This window comes from Pseudophryne corroboree, chromosome 1 (assembly GCF_028390025.1).
Source record: "Pseudophryne corroboree isolate aPseCor3 chromosome 1, aPseCor3.hap2, whole genome shotgun sequence".
Taxonomy (NCBI): Eukaryota; Metazoa; Chordata; class Amphibia; order Anura; family Myobatrachidae; genus Pseudophryne; species Pseudophryne corroboree.
The window spans coordinates 845,378,595-845,402,828 of record NC_086444.1 but is presented as its reverse complement, the minus strand read 5'-3'; the positions used below and the strand labels follow the sequence as shown (position 1 = coordinate 845,402,828).

At 46.4% G+C, this 24,234-nt stretch overlaps 1 protein-coding gene across 3 annotated transcripts in view; it reads right to left on the bottom strand.

Annotated features, from left to right (window-relative positions):
- STAP1 (signal transducing adaptor family member 1) overlaps positions 1–24,234 on the bottom strand; it is a 228,863-nt gene that overhangs the window by 67,280 nt on the left and 137,349 nt on the right. For all 3 annotated transcript variants that reach the window (XM_063919925.1, XM_063919923.1, XM_063919924.1), the window contains exon 2: positions 21,852–21,920. In XM_063919925.1, the coding sequence (XP_063775995.1) occupies positions 21,852–21,920 (69 nt within the window). The remainder of the gene's footprint in view (positions 1–21,851; positions 21,921–24,234) is intronic.

The following is a 24,234-nucleotide window of genomic DNA, read 5'->3' as shown; positions in this document are numbered from 1 at the left end:
CAGCTCCCTTCCGTTCACCTCATTTTTTTCTGCCCTACATTTGCTATCTGCACTAAACTCACCTAATAATTGTTTCCTCCATTTCCATAGGCTATTGTTGTAAAATTCTGCTAAGTTAAAGAGTAATCACATATCATAAATAAAAGATCAAGATTTATACTAAGCCTTAAAGAGAGATAAAGTGGAGAGAAATAAAGTACCAGACAATAAGCTCTTAACTGCCATGTTACAGGCTAGTGTTTGAAAAATTACAGTTAGTAGTGGATAGGTTGGAAGTTTATCTCTCTCCACTTTATCACTCTCCAAGGCTTAGTACATCTGCCCCATTATCATTTATATATAGTTTAAAATAAATCATAAAGCGTACGCGCGCGCACGCACGCACGCACGCACGCACGCACACACACACACACGTATTTAATGTATATTAATACATTTTCTTCAAACTGGGGCTGGTAATTTCTTTCCATCTGTCAAATGCTGGCCATACACACTACAATTATCTGACTGATCCACCTGATATCAGCGAATCGGGCAGATAATAGCAGCGGGTGACCTTTTCAAAAAATATTGATTGGTCAGGCATGCCGGATTGTTCAGCATGTCCCTCTTATTGTTTTATCAGCCACATTGGACAGTGTATGCCCTACCGCGGCCGACCGACGGACATTCCACTGTTCCTTCATATGGGAAGAAACGGGGAAATGTCTCCTCCCCAGGTGCGGAGCACTGATATCATGTGACATTCACTCTAAGAGATCTCACAGTGTATATCCCAAATATCGGCAGGGTCAGATTTAATCCCTGTCAGTCTCCATGTCAGTCTGACAGGCATTGTATCTGACTGTACATGCCCGGCATAAGGGCCTGCACAGTGTGTATGAATCATAAGCTGTTGGAGACTGGGGTCATTGGCAGGGCCGTCTTTTCGTATGGGCTCAATTGGCTCTTGTCCAAGGGCCCCCGGAGTAAAAGGGCCCTAGGCTGATATCTGAGGGTCCCCTCTTTCCAGGGGTACCAGATTTTTGAAAATCGGCCTGGGGAACCGGAGATATCGGACTTCAAAGCAGTGGTCCCCATCCAAGCCTGTTAATTGTTCTTCCCAGCCAGATATCTTGGGTTCTGTCTGACTTAAGGCCCGTACACACTGGCCGATATATCGGCAGTTCTCTTGAACGGCCGATATATCGCGGGTCCGTCGGCCAGTGTGTACGGCCGATACGTCTGTGAACTCCGTTGTTCACAGACGTATCGCGTCGGCTGCGCAGCACAGCCGATGGCCAATATATCTACCGATATATTGGCGCGTCGCTGTGTGTGTACGGGGCGGTCGGCCGACCGCCCGTATACATGCTGCGGCGGCCGGCGGTGATTGACAGCTAAACTGGGCGGGCGTGTGTACACGCCCGCCCAGTTCATGACGTCAGTCCCCGACGGATCGAGCAGTGTGTATGCTGAACACACTGCCCGATCCGTCTATAGATATATCTGCCGATCAATTGATCTGCAGATATATCTTTCAGTGTGTACCCACCTTTAGAGTTTTGGGCATACTCCAAAAGCTGGCACTCTCCCCTTTCAGTGAACACTGGCAGCTTGTCTCTACTATGCCCAGAACCAGAGATATCAGTCTTCAAGCAGCTGGTCCCTGCTCCAGCTCCACACGCTTAATATGCAGTTTTATATTTTTGGTGGTGGATTGCTCTGGCTCCTGAACTCTGATCCTCAAGTCCCAGTACCTCCTGATAGGTGGGACTCTCTAGTTTTATTTATCCCATTAAAGCTAAGAAATCTATTTCCAGGAACTGGAGATATCTACAGTAAAGTAAGCTGCCCTGACCCCCGGAAAATTATGACTATTAAGCCCACTCCACTATCCACCCCTCCCTTGTGTATTAAATACCCCCTACCACCCTGGAAGTCATGTACCAGGGCCCCTTCATTCAGCTCAATGTCCCCTTCTACAGATTAGGGTTCTCCTTCTCATCCCATTTGTGCAGTAAAGGAGTAATTAGCAGAAATGATTTCTCCTGGTCCTACATGCTGAGTGAAAGATAGAACCCCCCTACCCCCCGCAGAACATCAAAGCTGCCGCTGATAGCACCCCCCACCCCTACCACTGATGGGTGGGTAGGGTCCCCAGTGCATTGCTGTGCCCAGGGTCTACACTGCTGTTAAGACGGCTCTGGTCATTGGCACCAGTAGCTCCACAGCCATATCAGGTCCTGTATACCTATGCACCCACTGATGACTACCCTTACTAGTGTGACTGAACTTTTAATGTGTGTACACCATTTTATCACAATACGTAATTCAACCAAAAAGGGAGAAGTACATGCAGAACAAATATGACAGATAATTCTATATAGCCCACTTAAGGGTTAATTTCATTGGAAAAACTTGCCAAATTCAGTCCAAATTCAGAATGTGGATCTTTTCTGAAGAATATTTTATTTTACATTTTGCTTATCTACATCAGCTACAAACAACTGACATACATGTTCTAACTCTTGTTTGCAATTCTAAAACAGAGTAAGTAAAACATTGGGAACTACCGGATACTTCAAGTTTCTTGCCTGCAAAACAGCATTCTTAAGTTAGTGTAAACTCAGTCATCTATACTAACATAATAAGAATGTTTTGTCGGTTTGTTCAAAGTTGGCACAAAAGCTACTGTACCATGGCCCTCATTCCGAGATGATCGTAGCTGTGCTAAATTGCTACGATCATTCACACTGACATGCGGGGGGACACCCAGCACAGGGCTAGTCCACACCACATGTCAGTGCCGGCCGTCCCCCGCAGAAGTACAAAGGCATCGCACAGCGTCAATGCCGTTGCACTTCAAGAGTAGCTCCTGACCAGCGCAGCTTTAGAGTTGGTCGGACCGCCCCCTCACGCCCAGCGACTGCCTCTGCCTGTCAATCAGGCAGAGGCGATCGCAGCCCAGCTACGGCCCTCGGCTGTCTGGCATGCGCCGGTGCACTACGGCGTCGGCGCAGTGGGTTCCCGTTCGCTCGGCTGCGATAAAAAGCAGCGAGCGAACGGGTCAGAATGACCCCCCCATGTTCATGATAACTGCATCATTTTGTAGTGGAAAGTCCTAGAAATAACCTGCACTTTGTTTCCTCTCGATCCGTAGGGTCGTACTTAGCAACGCGTTTCATTGTGGCAATCACCCCACAACTTCCTTAAGAGCATGTTTGGAACGCTACTCTGACACAGAGATCCTCCTTCCTGGTGTATGATACATGCTTCTGAGGAAGGTGTGGGGTGATTGCCATACCGAAACGGGTTGAGCCCTATAATGAGTCCTTGTGCGTTATATTGGTGAACCCCAGATCCGATGTCCATACCAGTAATACTTTGTGGACAAAGACGTATCTGTTTACCAGCATTATTTGGACATCATCTGTGAGGACTTCTTGCTAATAAATGCCTTAAAGATTGGCATCACCATCAACAGGGTAATATTTATCCACTAACTGGCAAATACGGTATACCAGAACTGTTTACTTTGTTGCACATTGTCATATATTTACTCACTGACAGTGTTATAAAACAACTATCTAGCATTACCGAGGTCTGCGATTGGTTTTATTATACCCTGAGTGCAAGACTGTTCTGTCCATGTGTTTTATTGCTATTTCTACATTTTGATATTATTATTAAATATTGCATTACATCTACTTAGGCACATTGCATATTTTCATTTTGATACAATGTATGCATTGATACCCAGTTCTGATGGTTCAGTGTACTTAAACTGAGTTTCATTGTATAAAATTACCTTCAGGCTGTGTGTATAAGATGTACCAGGGCAGTAGAGAGCCTGTCTGGGCCCAGGTACTTTTTATGGGTGTGGCCTAATCACAGGAGGCGTGGTCAAGCACCCTTAGAAAAAAATACTGGAAAAAAATGGTGTTTTAAGCGCCTCCATAGCCACACTGCAGCCCAACACACTGCAGCCCAACAACAGCAGTGTGTGCTGGGCTGAGGAGAAGAGCTGCAACTGCTGCTGCCAGGTAAGTGGGAGGTTCCCGGGGCCCCCACTGGGCCCCTCCATCAGACCTGGGCCCAGGTAATTTGTACCCTCCCCCCCCCTCTCTCGGCACCACTGACAGGTTCTATTCCCACTCCATTGGTGTCGTGGACACCCAGGATTGGGAATAGCTGTGGCGGCACTGCCGACATTCTGGCAGTCAGGATTCCGGCATCAGAATTTTGAGCATCGGGATTCCACCTGCCAGGATTCCAACTACATCCCCAGGAACCCACTAACCAAGGGTGTTTTTGTGCATAAAAAATATGTTGCATCTTAAAAGATCCCCTCTAACTCTCACTTTTCCACCAGGTTCATGCAAATTGTCACACATCCCCTGTAATGCAACACACATCCCTGGGCACAAATCCTGTGTAATTCAGCATGGGATCTGTGCCCTGTAATGAAGCACATACACTGCCTGTAATGCAATACACATACCCGGTAATAGAGCACTTATCTCCAGTAAATCAGCACATATCCATTGGGCACTTAGGCCCAGATTTGTCAAGCCTTGGAGAGTGATAAATTGCACGGTGATAGATGACTAGCCAATTAGCTCCTGTCATGTCACAGGCAGCTGATTGGTTGGTACTTTATCACTGTGCTATTTATCACTCGCGAAGGCTTGATAAATCTGGGAACCTGTAATTCATCACAGATCTTTGAGCACACAGCAATCAGTGTACTTGAGAGCAGTGCCCATTTTCTTATTCTCCTCCCCGCTACTGACTCCATAGAGGGAGGATAGTGATGTGGTCCTCACTCTGTTGCACCTACCTGGCTCAGCCTCAGTGCGATTGCTAGACTCTTCAGTAGTCATGGCCATCAGAATGGCAGCAAAGATTATTTGCCGTGTTGCTACCACTGCAACATGACATGAGATATCATGTAACTATTGCCTGTTTACCATTAGGGGATGCTAGTGCACATGCGCAATTGACAGCTGTAGTTTGTGCATATGCAAATAAACTCTGCTCTGACGCAGAGATCCTCCTTCCTGGCATGTGCAGCAGGAGTGGGGTCAGCAGCATCAGAAGGAAGCATGGAGTGATGGGAATAATTGTAACCATGGCATCAAATGGCAAAAGCATATCCATGGAATGGAATATTGATGTTTGCCAAACATCAGTACATCACTATTTCAGGGTTTTTCTCAGACATTCAGGCAGGGCCGTCTTAACAGCAGTGTGGGCCCCTGGGCACAGCAATGCACTGGGGCCCTTACCCATCCTCCAGCAGTAGGTGTGGGGGTGCTATCAGTGGCAACTTTGATGTTCCGTGGGTGGCAGGGGGTGTTCTACCTTCCACTCAGCATGTAGGACCTGGAGCAGTAATTTCTGCTTATTACTCCTTTACTGCACATATGGGGCGGAGGGAACACTAAACTGTAGAAGGTGGCATTGGGCTGAATAAAGGGGCCCCGGTACATGAATTCCAGAGTGATATGGGGTGTTTAATACGTAGGGGAGGGGTCGATAGTGGAGTGGGCTTAATATTAATCATTTTCTGGTGGGAGGACAGATTGCTTGACTGCAGATATCTCAAGTTCCTGGAAAAATATTTCTTAGCTTTGAATGGGATAAAAAAACTAGAGACTACCACCTTTGAGGAGGTTCTGGGGACCTGGGGATCAGACTTCAGGAGCCAGAGCAATCCCCTGATGAATATATAAAACTGCATATTAGGCATGTGGAGCTGGAGCAGGGACCAGCTGCTTGAAGGCTGATATCTCTGGTTCTGAGCATAGTAGAGACAAGCTGCCAGTGTCCACCGAATGTAGCGAGTACCAGCTTTTGGAGTAGACCCTCAGAAAAACACTAAGTCAGAAAGAGCCAGAGAGATATGTCTAGGTAGGAAGAGCAATTAACAGGCTCTGATGGGGACCACTGCTTTGAAGTCGGATATCTCCGGTTCCTTATGGCCGATTTTCAAAAATCTGGTACCCCTGGAAAGAGGGGATCCTCTGCTATCAGCCTATGACCCTTATACTCATGGGACCCTTGGGCAAGTGCCCTTTGAGCCCATACGAAAAGACGGCCCTGCATTCAGGGAGAGTTAACAAGGCAGTGTGCAACATAAGTGAAAATAACCGCACCTGTATTTGCTGTACCAGGCAGGCAAAGAAGAAAAAAGGAAAAAACATGAAAGTCTATGACAGCAGAACCCAAAGTTTCAAAGCTGGCAGCAAACAATGAAGTCCAGAAAAAGCAAGATACATGACCATGTGATAAAACCAAAATTGTGGTATTGGTAAATGGCGCTAATTCCCATACACATATTTGCCTTATATACCCTCTATAATCAAACAGGGGACATGTAAAGTAAAATATACATACTTATTAGTAAAGTGCACATATGTGCAAAGTGGTGCAAAAGAAAACATTAAAATGCTTAAAAACATAAGTACATAGGGTGACAGAACGCAGGTACAAGAATTTAGTGTTTATGTGGTCTCTCATCAGTTATAGGGGCTGCGGTGAGCTTAGCTTTTTGACAAAGCAAGAAGGTCCCGGGAGCACGGCACCACCGCAGTTCGTATAGATGAGCACAGGGCAATTTACTGCAAGGTCCACTACCTTGATGACCTACATGCATGGACACGTTTCGGTCAAGGCGACCTTTGTCATGGCAAGCCACCTGTTTTTGAGAAGGTCGCCTAGGACGGACTGCGTTATCACTGCTTTATCATTTCTCCAGGCTTAATACATCTGACCAAGTGTACCCTGCAGCACATCTGAACACAAGGATCTCACAGACAAGGGGGGTAATTCCAAGTTGATCGCAGCAGGAAAGTTTGTAGCAGTTGGGCAAAACCATGTGCACTGCAGGGGAGACAGATATAACATGTGCAGAGAGAGTTAGATTTGGGTGGGGAGTGTTCAAACTGAAATCTAAATTGCAGTGTAAAAACAAGCAGCCAGTATTTACCCTGCACAGAAACGAAATAACCCACCCAAATCTAACTCTAACTGCAGTCAGATTACAGAGAGTCTCAGATTGCAGAGCCAGGTGCAAGGTGTTGCAATAGATTTAACTCTAGTTAAATGCAATATAATGCAACCCAAGATAAATGCTGTAGAAAGGGTCACAGGGTCCCATAACTCCCAACATGACCCTCTCCAGGAGGGACACAATGCTCTGCTCCTGGACTTTTTTCTTCATTTATAACTGCCGGTACCTGTGCTGAACAGGTTAATGGACAAGAAAGGTGTTTCAGCACAGGTGAGGGCAATCATAGATTAACGGGGAAATCCAGGAGCAGAGCCTTCTGTCCCTCCTGGAGAGGGTCATGTTGGGAGGTATGGGGTCCTGACAAATGTAAATCTACAAGAGATGTTTGGGAATGTAAATTATATAGCCACCAGAAAATGGTATTTCTTAATCTCTCCAGTGGCATCAGGAATTAGGTTGCCATTATATAGTGGTCACCTGTTTGCTTTTTATTCTGTATACATTACTCTTTATTGTTGGCAAAATTATCTGTAATAGTATTCTGGCCATAAAAAAGTGTCTGTATTGTATATAGGGCATACCTCCCAACTGTCCCGATTTTCACAGGACAGTCCCATTTTTCCTGGACTGCCCGCTGTCCCACTTGCGGGCCGCAGTATCCTGTGGTCAGTGGGCAGCTAGGAGGACCCCTCTCACTCGCAGCTCTGTCCTCCTCTTCCCGTCTGTTAACAGGTACAGATGGACAGGGGGCATGACCAGCTGCTCACAGAGCACTGGCCATGCCCCCAGGGACGGATTTAGGGGTGAGGGTGCCCCTAGACACAACAGTAATGTCCGCCACCCCTCCCTCCTGCCTAATTGTATTAATTTCATCATAGCCAATTTAATGGAATGATATATTTAAAAAAAAATGTCACTTTGACATTCCTTAATTTTTAATTATGTATACATATTTACTAAGTGGGACAGTTTACAGGGGCAGTACTTGTATGTCTAACCCATTTACACTACAAATTAGATGGCATATTTTGCCGTTAGCGGTACATTTTTCGGTCTGACAGTACCAAAGCAAGCATCCAAGTGCCAGCCCACAACAAGCGGTGCCCCTAAGCATGAGCCTCAAGTGCCTAATGGGAAAGTTGTCACTGCATACCACTCACAATTAGAGTGAGCACAGATGTGGGAGTAATGATATAAAAATTTATATAAAAATTATATAAAAATACAGACACCTTCAAAACTATGCAGGATAGAAAACAGATTTGTAGTGAATTGAGTGCATTCACAGGAGGGAAATGTTACCAGTGGAGTACCCCAGGGATCTGTACTTGGACCAGTGATTTTTAATATCCTAATTGGTGACACTGCAAATGGCATTAAAGGGAAAGTATGCCTTTTTGCAGATGACACAAAGGTATGCAACAGGGTAGACACACCGGGATGCGGTCAAGGATCCCGCAGGACGGGATCCCGGCGGTCGGAATACTGACACCGGGATCCCGACCGGCACTATCCCGACATATTCTCCCTCTGTGGGTGTCCACGACACCCATAGAGGGAGAATAAATTAGTGTGCCCGCATCGTGGCAAGCGCAGCGAGCCCGCAAGGGGCTGCGTTGCGCTCGCACCCCTGTTGGGATTGTGGCGGTCGGGCTCCCGGTGTCGGTATTCCGACCGCTGGGATCCCGTCCAGCGGGATCTCGTACTGATTCTGACACACCAGGAGGGGTAAAACAAATGACTGAGGGTCTAGGTAGACTAGATGAATGGTCAAGAGTGTGGTAATTACAGTTTAATGCCAAAAATGACTTCACAGAAAGTGTAGTGGACAAGTGGAATAGCCTCCCATCAGAGTTGGTAGAGGCTAAGACAGTAGAGCAATTTAAACATACATAGGATAGATATAAGGATATCCTTACAATGAAATAAGGATCAAATATGGTTTGAGGTAAAAAAGGGGCAGGCTAGATGGGCCAAGTGGTTCTTATCTGCAGTAGGGATGGCCATCGCCATCGATGATTCAAAATAATCGATGGTTTATGGCTGATGTAGAATACTATTGCCATCGATGGGGAGAACTAGATGGTTTCCCTCCATTGCTAGAAAGTTATTACCAAATGTATTTCTTTTTCTAATGTGGTCCCGGGACACGGAGCATAGCCCCGCCCCCCGACACATGTGAAGCCCAGCTCCTGTATTCTGATTGGCTCATGGGCCAGTCAGTGAAAAAACAGGGATGACCATCGATAGTGGGAATCATCAATGGTTATCCACTGCATAGTTGGCAGCCATCGATGGCTACTTTCCATATTGCCATTGATGGTAATCATCGATGGAAACCACACCGATGGCCATACCTAATCTAATAAGAATTATGAACTGTGACTCATATGCTCATTTGTTCCTGTTCCTGATAAAGCATGCAAGTAATGTACTTGACAAGTGTGGCCAGCCATTTAATACTTTCACCCTATATGTGAGTTTCTGAGTGGTCCGGATTTCAAACTTTGTAATAATCAGAGTCAATAAGACAATTTGTATTTATCAAACTAACATCTGTTGCCGGTAAATGTTCAATCTGTGTATGCAAAGTTGCATGCATTAAAATCACTTGGTAAAGCAGCTGGACCAGTCCAAAGCAGGTACAGTGGCCCTCATTCCGAGTCGTTCGCTCGGTATTTTTCATCGCATCGCAGTGAAATTCCGCTTAGTACGCATGCGCAATATTCGCACTGCGACTGCGCCAAGTAATTTTACAATGGAGATAGTATTTTTACTCACGGCTTTTTCATCGCTCCGGCGATCGTAATGTGATTGACAGGAAATGGGTGTTACTGGGCGGAAACAGGCCGTTTTATGGGCGTGCGGGAAAAAACGCTACCGTTTCCGGAAAAAACGCAGGAGTGGCCGGAGAAACGGGGGAGTGTCTGGGCGAACGCTGGGTGTGTTTATGACGTCAAACCAGGAACGACAAGCACTGAACTGATCGCAGATGCCGAGTAAGTCTGAAGCTACTCTGAAACTGCTAAGTAGTTTGTAATCGCAATATTGCGAATACATCGGTCGCAATTTTAAGAAGCTAAGATACACTCCCAGTAGGCGTAGGCTTAGCGTGAGCAACTCTGCTAAATTCGCCTTGCGAGCGATCAACTCGGAATGAGGGCCAGTGTGTCTTCTACATGCTGGATAAAGGTCTCCACTGCAGCTTCCGGTGACTTAAAACAAGTCACACGCATCTTCTGCTTGATTTGTGGTAACACAAAGAAGTTGCAGGAGGCCGGGGGTATATCTACTAAGCTCCCGATTTTTTCTGATTATGCTTTTTTTTTCTAAGTGTCATCTCGGGGATTTACTAAACACAAATCTCGGCAGTGTTGGGGCTATTCGTATTGTTTTTCCCGGCTGAGTTCACAAATACGAATGAATAGACCATCAGTTAAACACACCTGTTATTTGATATAACTTGGTAATTTACTAAGAATTCTCAATCACTGCCGTTTTAAAAGGGACTGCTTTTTGGTGGCGTGTTCAGTTAGTCATGCACGGATCAGTGAGATCCGTGTATGCTTATGTGTGGGAAAGGGTGTGAATGGCTTAAATATGTAAAAAAAATTGCGTGGGATCCCCCCTCCTAAGCATAACTAGCCTTGGGCTCTTTGAGCCAGCCATGGTTGTTAAAATACAGGGCAAAAAATGCACAGGAGTTCCCCCATATTTATACAACCAGCACCGGGCACTGCGTCCAGTCTTGGTTCTAAAAATATGGGGGACAAAAGATGTAGGGGTCCCCTGTATTTTTAAAACCAGCATCGGGCTCCACTGGCCAGAGAGATAATGCCACAGCTGGGGGACATTTTTATATAGGTCCCTGCGGCCGTGGCATTACCCCCCCAACTAGTCACCCCTGGCCAGGGTTCATTGGAGGAGTGGAGACCACTTAAATCAAGGGGTCCCCCCCTCCAGGCACCCAAGGAGCAGGGGTGAAGCCCGAGGCTGTCTCCCCCATCCCTGGTCGGTGGATGGGGGGCTGATAGCCTTTGTTTGTGTAAAAGAAAGAATATTGTTTTTTTGTCATAGAACTACAAGTCCCAGCAAGCCTCCCACGCAAGCTGGTACTTGGAGAACCACAAGAACCACATGCGGGGAAAGTACAGGCCGCTGGTACCTGTAGTTCTACAACAACAACAAAATACCCAAATAAAAACAAAACACACACACCTTGAAAGTATAATTTTATTCAAACACACTTACACACTCATACATACCTACATCCCACACTGAGAATCACGTCCACTTGTCCAGTAGAATACATGGGGTACCTGTAAAAATAAAATTATACTTACAACCCATCCAGTGAAGCTCGGTCCTCTTTGGTCCTGTAGTAATCTAAAGGGTAGAATTAAAAAACAACAACAAAATTCCGGTCCACGCAACTAAAGGGGTTCCATGTGTACACATGAAATCCCTTTTCCTGAATGCCGGGACTCCCTGTGACTGCTGTCACTGGAGATCCCGCCAGCCAATCAGGGAGCGACACATCATGGTCAAAGAGCCTGAGGCTAGTTATACTTAGGAGGGGGGACCCCACACAATTTTTTTTAAACTTTTAACTGTTTAAAGACTTCTTATACTGTACACAATGAAGCCCTGCACGGATCTCACTGATCCGGCCGGGCTTCATTGTGTTATGTCCGGCAGTGTTTTACTAATCACTCCCGGAAAACACTGCCCGACAATACGAATAACATCGACATCGGAAAATACGGGGGGGGAAAACTCGGCAGTTTAGTAAATTACCGAAAAATTTCAAAAAGTTGCAGAAAAATACGACCAATAAAATTCGAGTTCAAACGCCCACCAATTCGGCAGAAACACGAATCTTAGTAAATAATCCCCCAGGTCTGGTCTGTACAGCAGATGACCAGCTCCTGGATGCGCTCATGGGCCAGAAAATCCACAACTTTCCTGGACTTACGCACAGGTGCATTGGGAATTGGGAAAGGCACCACAAGCGTGAGTTCTTGGACGGCGCCTGACAAAATGGCTTCCTGCACTTTTAGCAGGCATTGGTTGGTGTACCATCAGTGCGCTGCTGTATGAGTGATATGGTAGCTACATAACCAGTCTTGGCCACAAAAACAGCCACCATCTGCTATGCCACGCTGCACTCACGTTGGAATTTCTGAGGCGGTGCACCTCCAACTGGAGTCCACTGGGACGACTGTTGTTTGGTCTTATGGTTGAAACTGTAGATTCAGGATTAACCGCCACTGATAATATCACAGATAGAGTTTGAGTGACCATCGTCAAACCTGGCCAGCATGCTATAGCACCAAGTCACCCAAGCTTCTTTTGCTCTCGAGTCAGCTAATGGGGCACCCTGCTTGTAGAAACCTTGCTTAGGCCAAGTTTTTCATGCAATATCAAGTAGATGGATCCCAATGAGATGCCTATCTCCTTATCTAACTGGGCCATGATCACCCTGATGTCCAACTCAACTATGGCCTGCACGGCAGGAATGTTGTCCCCGATCATTGCGGATACAGGTCCCGTGCCAAAATTCTGCAATCCACTCAATCACAGTTGTTTGGGATGGTGATTCCTCCCCAAAAGCAGCTTGCAGTTGGTCAAATCAGTCCTGCGTTCACAGACCACTCTTGTAGTCATAGAAGATCATGGTTCTCCTGTGGCCTCTGTTGAGCTCCAAACCAAATTTGTAAAGGAAGTGAACAAGCTGACTTTTCCAGTGTGCAGTGCTGCTTATATACCGTTCTGTGCCTTGGCATGTAGTCAGAGATTACAGTTCACAATAAGACAGATTGCGTCTACTCTACCTATGCATTGCACACCCTCTCTCTCTCTCTCTCTCTAATATATATATGGCTCTAGACTAGGGGTGGGCAAAATACGGCCCGATCATGCCCGGCCTACTGCCTCCCACCAGCAAGCAATGACAAGCGGCCCGACCAGCTGAGCTGCTTGTCATTGCTCTGCATTGCAGTACCTCCACGCTGCCAGCGGCGCCTCTCTCCCCTGCTGCTGCTGCGTTGTAGCAGCCTCTTCCTCCCGCCTCCAGACTCCCCAGTGACAACGGCTGTGTTCAGCCGAAAAGGGGGCGAGGCTACGTGCCGATGAAGGGGCGGGGCTACACGGGACCTCAGGGGGCGGAGCTACACGGGACAAGAGCCAGACTGCTGCAGATCCATCCTTCCTGCCACTGCCAGCCAGATCAGTAAGTTAATGGGAAAAGTGAGTGTGAGAAAGTGTGTGTGTGTATATATATATGTGAGAGTGTGTGTGTGTGTGTGTGTGTGTGTGTGTGTATTTGTGTGTGCGGACAGTGGCGTCAGACTGTTTTTAGGTTGGGGGGAGAGATCTTTAGCTCTCGCTGTACCAAACCCTCCTGTGTTCTGTCACCGTGTCACCCCCCCCCGTGTTCTGTCACTGTTTCACCCCCCCCCCCCCGTGTTCTGTCACCGTGTCACCCCCCCGTTCTGTCACTGTGTCACACCCCCGTGTTCTGTCACCGTGTCACCCCCCCCGTGTTCTGTCACTGTCACCCCCACCGTGTTCTGTCACTGTGTCACCCCCCCGTGTTCTGTCACTGTCACCCCCCCCCCCCCCCGTGTTCTGTCACTGTCACCCCCACACCGTGTTCTGTCACTGTGTCACCCCCCCCGTATTCTGTCACCGTGTCACCCCCCCGTGTTCTGTCACTGGCACACCCACCGTGTTCTGTCACTGTGTCACCCCCCCCCCCACCCCCGTGTTCTGTCACCGTGTCACCCCCCCCGGTTTCTGTCACTGTCACCCCCCCGTGTTCTGTCACTGTCACCCCCCATGTTCTGTCACTGTGTCACTCCCCCCCTGTGTTCTGTCACTGTGTCACACCCCCCGTGTTCTGTCACTGTCACCCCCCATGTTCTGTCACCGTGTCACCCTGCCCGTGTTCTGTCACTGTGTCACACCCCCGTGTTCTGTCACTGTCACCCCCCGTGTGCTGTCACCGTGTCACCCCCACCGTGTTCTGTCACTGTGTCACACCCCCCGTGTTCTGTCACTGTCACCCCCCCGTGTTCTGTCACTGTGTCACACCCCTCGTGTTCTGTCACCGAGTCACCCCCCGTGTTCTGTCACCGTGTCACCCCCACTGTGTTCTGTCACTGTCACCCCCCGTGTGCTGTCACTGTCACCCCCCCCCGTGTGCTGTCACCGTGTCCCCCCCCCCGTGTTCTGTCACTGTGTCACCCCCCCCCCCATGTTCTGTCACTGTGTCACCCCCATGGTGTTCTGTCACTGTCACCCCCCGTGTTCTGTCACTGTCACCCCCCCCCGTGTTCTGTCACTGTGTCACACCCCCCGTGTTCTGTCACCATGTCACCCCCATGGTGTTCTGTCACTGTCACCCCCCGTGTTCTGTCACTGTGTCACACCCCCGTGTTCTGTCACTGTCACCCCCCCGTGTGCTGTCACCGTGTCACCCCCCCGTGTCACCCCCACCGTGTTCTGTCACTGTGTCACCCCCCCATGTTCTGTCACTGTGTCACACCCCCCGTGTACTGTCACCGTGTCACCCCCATGGTGTTCTGTCACTGTCAACCCCACCGTGTTCTGTCACCGTGTCGCCCAGAGGCGTCACCGGGTGTGGTGACACCCGGAGCGCACTCTGTACTATTACCCCCCCCCCCCCCCCCGCTCAAGCAGTGTGGTGTCCAAAAAGGGGGTGTGGCTTAATTTAAAAGGGGCGTGGCTTGGTGGGTCTTTTCTCTTTCGCTCTGGGGGCATGTCCAGCTTCCCCGAAGTTGCTGGCTGCCCCCGGACACTGGACTGTGTGTGTGTGCCGACTCTTATCTGTGACCCCTCGTGTTCTGTCACTGTGTCACACTCCCTGTGTCCTATCACTGTGTCACACCTTTCCCCAGGGGCCATAAGACACTGGATAATTTGCTTGCTGCGCAATAATTATCCTAAATAAAATGTTAATGTGTAAAAGGGGACTCTACCTTCCGTACTGTGTAAAAGGGAGCTCTACCTGCTGTAATGTGTGTAAGTGGCGCAATTTAAATAATGGAGACTATTGTGCAGCCTAATACGAATCTGTATTATTTTTTGTCCACACTCCTTCCACATGAAACCACGTCCCTATATTTTTGGCAAGTGGGGCGAGCTGCTATTTTGTGTGTGGCCCTCGGATACTGACAGGAAATGTCAAGTGGCCCCTCAGCTGAAATAATTGCCCACCCCTGCTCTAGACTATGGAAGGTGGCAGTGACGTGATGCAGGGGTCTTGAATGCTCATTTACTGACCGAGGTCGACAGACTGATAAGTTACCAACTCACCTTTTCAATGCATTTATAATTAATTAATAACTGTGGCATCACGAGTGCTATGATGGATGTGTATGATGTGATTTGTATTTTTTAAGCTGAGCCACCATTCTTGTGATTATTTTGATCAAGATGGAACAGACTTAAGGGAACACTACATGAATATAATATTGGAAGAGTGCAAGTGTCTATAAAATTATATATTTATATTTAAATATATGCTCAGTAAAAAAAAAAAAAAAAAAATATATATATATATATATATATATATATTCAAAATTATGTCCGGCACTCCCCTCAACAGCAATATGTTGCCTAGGTGCCACTCCAAGGAGGGAGTATATTCGAGATGTGGTGGACGGCACTCCAGGACTGCAATATCCATAAAAGTATTCAGGCACAGCCCAGCAGGTACAGATATACATGTATGGTTTTTGTATACGTGCAAGTGGTCTTGATAAAAGAGCTAACGCTCAGAAACGTTGACTGTACCTGCTGCACTGTGTCTGAATTATTTTATGTATATACATATACACCATACTATCCCTTTAAACTGGGACAATCATAAATTAAAACAGGTTCTGTGGCTGGCTGACTACAAACCTGCATTTCACATTTAATCAGCTACATTATCTGTGTAACCATTGAGAGTCCCCGTTTAAAGGTATATCTATATACACTATGTACATACCTCCCAACTGTCCCGATTTTGGCGGGACAGTCCCGTTTTTCACGGTCTGTCCCACTGTCCCACCCGTGGGTCGCAGTGTCCCGCGGGTGGGATGGGCAGTTGGGAGATCCCCCCCGTCACTCGCTGCTCTGAGCAGAGCAGCGGTGAATAGATGCTGTGCGCATGCGCACAGCATCTATTCACGGCAGAGAGGGACAGGGGGCATGACCAGCAGCTCTCTCAGCGCTGTTCATGCCCCCATAATGATGAAAACGGGGGCGTGGCTTGCGATCGCGGCACTTGCCGTGAGGCCACACTCCTTTCCGTTAGGCCACGGCCCTTAAAATCAGGCGTGCGCCTTCGGCGCGCGATAGAGTCCCTCCTCAGCTGAGCTAAAAGTTGGGAGGTATGCTATGTAGACAAAAGTGATTGGACACCCCTGCACAAGCAAAATAGTGTGCTCCTGCAGCAGACACGTGTTCATGAAGGTATAAAACGCGTAGGAGGCAATGATTAGATCATTTACTAACAGAAAGGCTTACAGAAAGGAGCAAACTGAGTTTGAAAAGGGGATCATCGTAGGCTGCTTGATCGGAGATATGAGTGTGAGATGCATTGTGGATGATAGGAAGGTTCCTAAACCCACTGTGTCTTTTCTCATTAATGTGTGGAAGAAGAACAGTTATTGCAGGAGTGCACCTCGCACTTGAAGACCACCAAAACTACAATCCAGGGACCAGAGAGTGCAAACCATGGAGATGTGAAGGAACAGGGATTGTGCCATGCATACCATTGCACATGAGTTCCAAATGGCCACTAATGTTCCGGTTTCAACAAGAACATTTCATAGGAAGGCCCATGCACTTGGATATTATGGGCGAGCAGCTGCTCATAAACCTCTAATCACAAAGAAGATTGCAGCCCAGCACTTCTTATAGTGTAAAGAGCACAAAAACTGGACAGTGGAACAATAGCGACGAGTGTTATGGAATAACAAATTATGGTTTACACTTTTCAGTTAACATGTTTGGGTTTGGAAACTGCCAGGAGAACGTCTGATGCCAGGGTGTACAGTATCTACAGTTAAGAATGGAAGTTGTGAGGCTGTTTCAGCTGCTTTGGCATGGATCCACTAGTAGTACTGCATGAACACATTAACTCTGAGAAGTATAGAGATGTTCTCAATAATGCTGTGCTCCCTAAATTATGGCAGTTCTACAGAAACAAAACATTGTTATCAGGACAACATTGCCACGTATCATGTTTCCAAGGTGACGCTGGACTGGTATATAGAAAATTGGGTAACCCGGATGGACTGGCCAGTTCAAAGTCCAGATCTTAAACCCTTAACTTCTGGGATGAATTGGAGTGACGGGTGTTTTCTAGACCGACTTGACCTTCTGTAGTGTCACAAATGGTCTCTGTACTTAAGGTGGAGTGGCAAAACATGGTATGTTTTGCCATTTCACCTTAAGTAAAGAGACCATAATGTACGGAGCATTACTGTTGTCCTGGAACTTGTGGACAGTTTGTCAAGAAGGGTGCCTGCAGTAATCGCTGCACGTGGTGGACCTACAAAGTGTCAGTGCCCAATCACTTCTATCAACATAGTGTTTATACAGATATAGCTACGTTCATCGTTGCTGTAGTTTCGCCATATACGCATCTTAGCCGTGGAATGAATATTTAGCAGGTTGGCAGGGTAAGGCATGGTAAGGCGTACTAAGGTACAAGAGGATCCACAGCATTCAATACACAGCTTCACCACTGGCTGGCGATTGCTCCACTAATATAAACTACAAAGCTGACAACAATAGCAGCGGATGGATGCGGCATTACAGAATACTACTTTATTCAATAGCAAGCCCTGAAAAGTGGGCCAATCACTTTTACTGTAAGTAGTGTAAAGCTTTACAATGTCATTTCTTTATGTACTGTAATACAGGTCACATTTGGTCCCTGCAGTTTCAGCAGTGATACTGTATGCGATGGCAGAGACACAGTAATAGCGTCCCTTATAAATAAACGGTGGGTCAGGATCCGGACTAGAGCCAGCCACTACTCACCATTTTGCCATTTTCCGTGGCTCAGGGATGCTGTTAGTTGTCAGCTGCGGCGCCGGCCGGGGGCCGTGATACATGATTCTGTTTCATCTTTGGTTACACTGTTGTGGAATGCTTGGTGTTTACAGAACGCTGGGCAGCCATGTTCAGAGTCTGCTGACCGCAGTAATGCTTAATTGAAACCCTGGAAGTGCTCAGCTGACTACTCTATCCAATGGCTATCTGTCTCAGGGTATATACCTGTACAATTTCTTTCTCCAGTGCATGCTGCTGCGTGTTTCTGCTCCAAGTTCCAGGCTCCCCTCTGTGTCTCCACATGCTTTCCCAGAGCATTCGTACATGCGTATCACTTAGTGTTTCATCAAGTGTTTTAAGTCCACCAGTTCTCAAGTACCAAGTTCCATCAGTTAAACATCGTCTGTTTCTTCAGGTGTTTTTAAGTTCACCAGTTCTCAGGTACCGAGTGTCATTGGTTAAACATTATTTGTTTCTTCAAGTGTTTTCAAGTTCACCAGTTCCTAAGTACCGAGTGCCATCGGTTAAACATCATTTGTTTCTTCAAGAGTTTTCAAGTTCACCAGTTCTCAAGTACCGAGTGCCATCGGTTAAACACTGTTTACTTCTTCAAGTGTTTTCAAGTTCCCAAGTACTGAGAACCATCGGATAAACATTGTTTGTTTCTTGAAGTGTTTTCAAGTTCTCTTGTTCCCATGTATCGAGTAACATCGGATAAGCATCGTTTGTTTCTTCAAGAGTTTTAAAGTTCTCCAGTTCCCAGTCTTTGGAGCACCTCTATTTAATTTACCTTCAAGATTTTCTTTGTGGTTAATCTTAGAGTTTAGCTTCATCAAAGACTCTCTCATTATCAGTCTGCCACTAGGTAGTTCTTTCTCCTATTCACCAAATTTATTGGTGTGTTTTGTTGGTTATTATGATTTTCATATTTTACCTTATAATTTCCTTCAGCAGCTACAGGTAATGTAAGAGGTAGTTGTGGAACACAACCAGGGAAGCCCAGCTAGGGAGCCACCATTTGTGTAGTGGTGTCTGTGCATCTATGATGAGTGGGTCCAGTCTGTGCTAAGAGAAGGGGTGTGGTTTCTCCACATCTCAGGCAACGTCAGTAATATTACCGGGTCGACACGGGTCGGTGTGCGGTGTGAAAGGGGCATAGCCGAAATCGCGGGTCGCCTGAGATGGCAATTCAACCCGGGAATAAAGCAGTGGTTGAATACCGGATAAGTGGCTGCGTAAACGAGCTCCTGGGTCGATGCGACCCGGGACCCATTTACCACAGCAGGGAGAGGTGGCGCAGAGATGATCTCATCTCCCAGTGTCTCCTCCACCTCTGCCCCCCGCTGCTATGGCAACCCGCCCGGCATATTGCCGAGTCGGGGAAGCCTGCAGCAGTGGCCAATGCTGGATCCCATTTGGGAAGGACCTGTTTCCAATTCCCGGGTGGGATCCGGCATTGGCAGTGTGAAAGGGGTATCAGTAAATATTCACAGCCTATGTATTGGCTGTAGTTGAGTGGGTAATTGCTTTCTTGGCCACCCTCTGGTTTGCACATTCAATAATAAATAAAATTATTAAATATTTATTCTTTATTCATGTATTTATCTTATTTTAAGATATAAGAGTGTTAAGATGTTAATGCCGAGGGAAAGCCATCAAACAAGTGCATGAATGGAAGGTTTGGTGATGTCCATGGCGGGAAAGTGTTTGATTCTACAGATACTGCAAATCTGGAAGTGGCAAGATTGTGAGATAACCTCATTGTGGGGAGGAATTGTGTATGACACCAAGGAAACAGACTTGAGGGACGGATGGGAGGTAGTTCTGTCAGCAGAACATGGGTGGTGAGGGGGTCCTGGATGGAGAGAATACAATCAGGATGGAGTGAATACAATCATTTTAGTTTTAGACTTTGAGAAAGCAATGGGACATCCAGGAGGAGGCAGAAAGACAGAAATACGAGAGAAAGGATGGAGGGAGAGGGGTCAGGGGAAGAGAGGCAAATATCAATGTTACCAGGATATAGGTGGTGCTGAAGTCCAAAGGACATGATGTGATTTCAAGAGAATAGATATAGAGGAAGAAGAGAAGGGGCTCAAGAACAGAACCCTGGGGAGCACCAGGGTAGAGGGAGAAGGGTGGGGGAGTGAAGTCAGATGAGGAGACTGGAAAGGAGCATTTAGTGTGGTAGGAAGACAACCAGTAAAGAACAGAGCTGCAGGAAGTCTATAGATAATGAAAGAATATCTGCATGATGAATGTCTACAAATATACCACACCCCGGGCCCTCATAATATTTTACAAGTTGTTTATAAACATGTGTAATAGGAAAAACACAAGGACTGAGATACTGCAAAAACAAAGCAACAGCAATTTGGTTGTGCTGAAATAAAATGTTATAAAGTAAATATGTAGACTAACTGTTGCATTGCAAGATCTCAAGTACAGAACTCTCAGTTGGAATATTATAAAAGGGTCACAGGCTAAGATTAATATTATCTTCTTCACTGTCCTTGTAATATGTTGTATATTAATAATGATATAATAATCAATATACTTAGTACATAGTCCAGAGTAAACTTATTGTTAAAGAAAACATGACTTGAATTGAATTAATTGTAACCATGGGGGTAATTCCAAGTTGATCGCAGCAGGATTTTTGATAGCAATTGGGCAAAACCATGTGCACTGCAGGGGAGGCAGATATAACATGTGCAGAAAGAGTTAGATTTGGGTGGGTTATTTTAATTTTGTGCAGGGTAAATACTGGCTGCTTTATTTTTATACTGCAAATTAGATTGCAGATTGAACACACCACACCCAAATCTATCTCTCTCTGCACATGTTATATCTGCCTCCCCTGCAGTGCACATTGGCCCTCATTCCGAGTTGTTCGCTCGGTATTTTTCATCGCATCGCAGTGAAAATCCGCTTAGTACGCATGCGCAAAGTTCGCACTGCGACTGCGCCAAGTAACTTTACTATGAAGAAAGTATTTTTACTCACGGCTTTTTCTTCGCTCCGGCGATCGTAATGTGATTGACAGGAAATGGGTGTTACTGGGCGGAAACACGGCGTTTCAGGGGCGTGTGGCTGAAAACGCTACCGTTTCCGGAAAAAACGCAGGAGTGGCCGGAGAAACGGTGGGAGTGCCTGGGCGAACGCTGGGTGTGTTTGTGACGTCAAACAGGAACGACAAGCACTGAACTGATCGCACAGGCAGAGTAAGTCTGAAGCTACTCTGAAACTGCTAAGTAGTTAGTAATCGCAATATTGCGCATACATCGGTCGCATTTTTAAGAAGCTAAGATTCACTCCCAGTAGGCGGCGGCTTAGCGTGTGTAACTCTGCTAAATTCGCCTTGCGACCGATCAACTCGGAATGAGGGCCATGGTTTTGCCCAATTGCTAACAAAAATCCTGCTGCGATCAACTTGGAATTACCCCCCATGTACAGTATGTAACAATCAGATTTGGGGTGGTCATACATGGGTGGAACAAACTACATAGATTTAATCACTAGATTCACCCAACTTTTCTTTTAACAAGGACGGAAAAAGAAGCTCTCCACTGATTTACACAAAATACTCTGTTACATCAAATACAATCAAGCAACACTGAGACTTAGCAAATAAAAGAACAGACTAATAATATTTAAATCACATCAGGGTACAAAGAACTGTGACTTTTATCTATTTAAATAATTATTACTTTATAACAGCAGTAAAACCAGGAACATGAATAATGCTTTGGCTTTTGAAAACATAAATATTTCTAACCTTTTCTTGCTTTTTATCATTGTAAAGAAAAAGTTTGTTTCCTCTTAGTTCCGTCCAGCACTTCATTTCCTGCAGGAAAAACAGAAGTTTCATTGTGTAACTAGAGTTTAGACTTATATTACATTAGAACATTTTGGGCTTATTCAGGAAAATCCCTACACTATGGCGCATATATTACACAATGTGTACGCAGAAAGAAGCTGTTGCAGTTGAGATACACAGTATCAGAGATGTCTTTCAAAAGTGCTAGGCGGTGGTTGGGAGGAGGTTAAACAGACGCATGGGGAAAGTCTGTCTTATGAGCGTACTATGAGAGTGCGGCTAAAGTGTTTGTACACAGGAGCTCAATCATTTACATTGAAGGCCATACTCATACACAAAATCTGCACTGGCTATATGGCTGGTGCAAGTTTCGAAAGTGTTACTTATTGTGGCGACCAGTGGTGGTTTTATCTATGGGCTGCAGGGCTGTAGCCCCAGAGCTAAATCCACCACCTCTGTGAGCCAGTTTATGTCCGTGTCTCCACTGTGACTAGCAGTAACTTTCCATTGGTAGTGCTATCTGTCACCCACACAACAGGCAGCCCCATTGGGAGGTGTTTTCTCCATTTGGGACTGCCAGACCATGCTGCGATTAGCAGAGAATGTGCTTTCTGTGGGAAGCCACTCCCTGCCTTTAAGGGCAGCCCTACCTGGCATCAATGGGCTGCAGCCAATGCAGTCCATAGAAGCCAGGGTTTTGCACATGCACAGTCCCACCGTCGCTTAGGCACATGTGCAATTCCCGGCACCTGCCGATCCATTGCGCAGGTGCTGGGGTTCTCCTCTCCTTCTACAGCATGCAGCAAAGGCACTGGCAGTCCCCCTCCTCCACAGAGGTAGGAGCCTCCGCTGGTGGGGTCTAAAGGCACACTAAGCAGTATCTCAGTCCTTGTACATTCATACACTTAGATGTGCACCAAGGAAGGGCTTTGTAGTGCATTTGCATAAAGTCAAGAGACTATCAAAAGATGCAGTTGTAGCCATGTCTGCTGCCACCACCAATGAAACGGGCCCTATGTAAGCTATTTTATTTTTTTACTTTTGCAATTCTCTAACAAAAGGATTTTTTGTAGGTAAATGTAGAAAAGGAAATGTATACTAAACAGTGAGGTATTTTGCAAATGTTTGAAATTTTCAAAGTTAGAATTTGACTTTAGTACCCCTTTCAGACAGAGAAGATGATTAGGCCACATCCAGGGTGGATGCGCCGCCAAATTTGGTCCCAGCTGGACCCTGCACACAGAGAAAGGACCTGGGTTAAGCTGGCCTTGACATTTTCATCTCTTGTGTGATAGGGGCTACTGAGCTAGGTCTGGGGTCCAACCCGTGTTAAAAAAGCCAGGAAAAAATGGGACCAAGCTCCGGCTTCTGTCTGAAAGGAGTAGTCTTGGCCCAACCACACCACACATCAGAATTAATTGATTGTTGCAGTCCAAGCTCTTTCTCAGACCATGAATTTCATAAAATGTCAAATTAAAAATGCAATGCAGAAAGGCATTGTGAGTAACGGTGAAGTAAGAAAGGAACTAATAAAAATCTCTGATATAGAGAACATCTGAGTAGCACCCTGAAAACAGAATGGTCACAAATAGAGTATGTGGGGACGGAAGGAGGGGAGGGGGGGGGGGTGGTGGGACGGCACATGTTCAATATTCACATACCATTAATAATGTCCTCTTGTTTTAATTAATTACACATTATGTATTTGAGAAACTAGCTAGTAACAAAATAAATAACCTGTATCCTATATTATACAGAGCTGACAAATATGTTCACATGTTACTTTAACATATACTAAAAAAAAATATTTTAGAATTAAGAATTGTGGCCCCATGTGCAAACAGTGAGACTTGAGCAAAAGTGATTCAAGTAAATTTCGACACTACACTTTTTTGGGTCTTTGTAGAAGTTACTAAGCTTGTTACATGGCTAGTGACTACAGTGGCCGTGTTTGGATTATGATCCTCGGGATGCAGTGGTCGGTCAGAATACCGACCACTGCATCCCGAGGATCATAATCCAAACACGGGAAGGTAAGTATACTTACCTTCCCCCCTCCTGGCCCCCTAACCATAACCCCCACTCCCCGCAGCCTAAACTTAGAACAGCCTAACCCTAACCCTTGACGGTGGTGCCTAAACCTAACTCCCCTCCTCGCAGCCTAAACCTATCCCTCCCCCTAGCAGCCTAATCCTAACCATCCTCACACAATATTACTTCATCCCCGCTGGAGTGCACCATTATAGAAGTCTCTGTACTTTGACATAATTGCCGGGAAAGGTCTTCCTCGTGGAATTGTGATAATCAGTTCCACATTTTGAGAAAGTAGCCTCCTATGCCG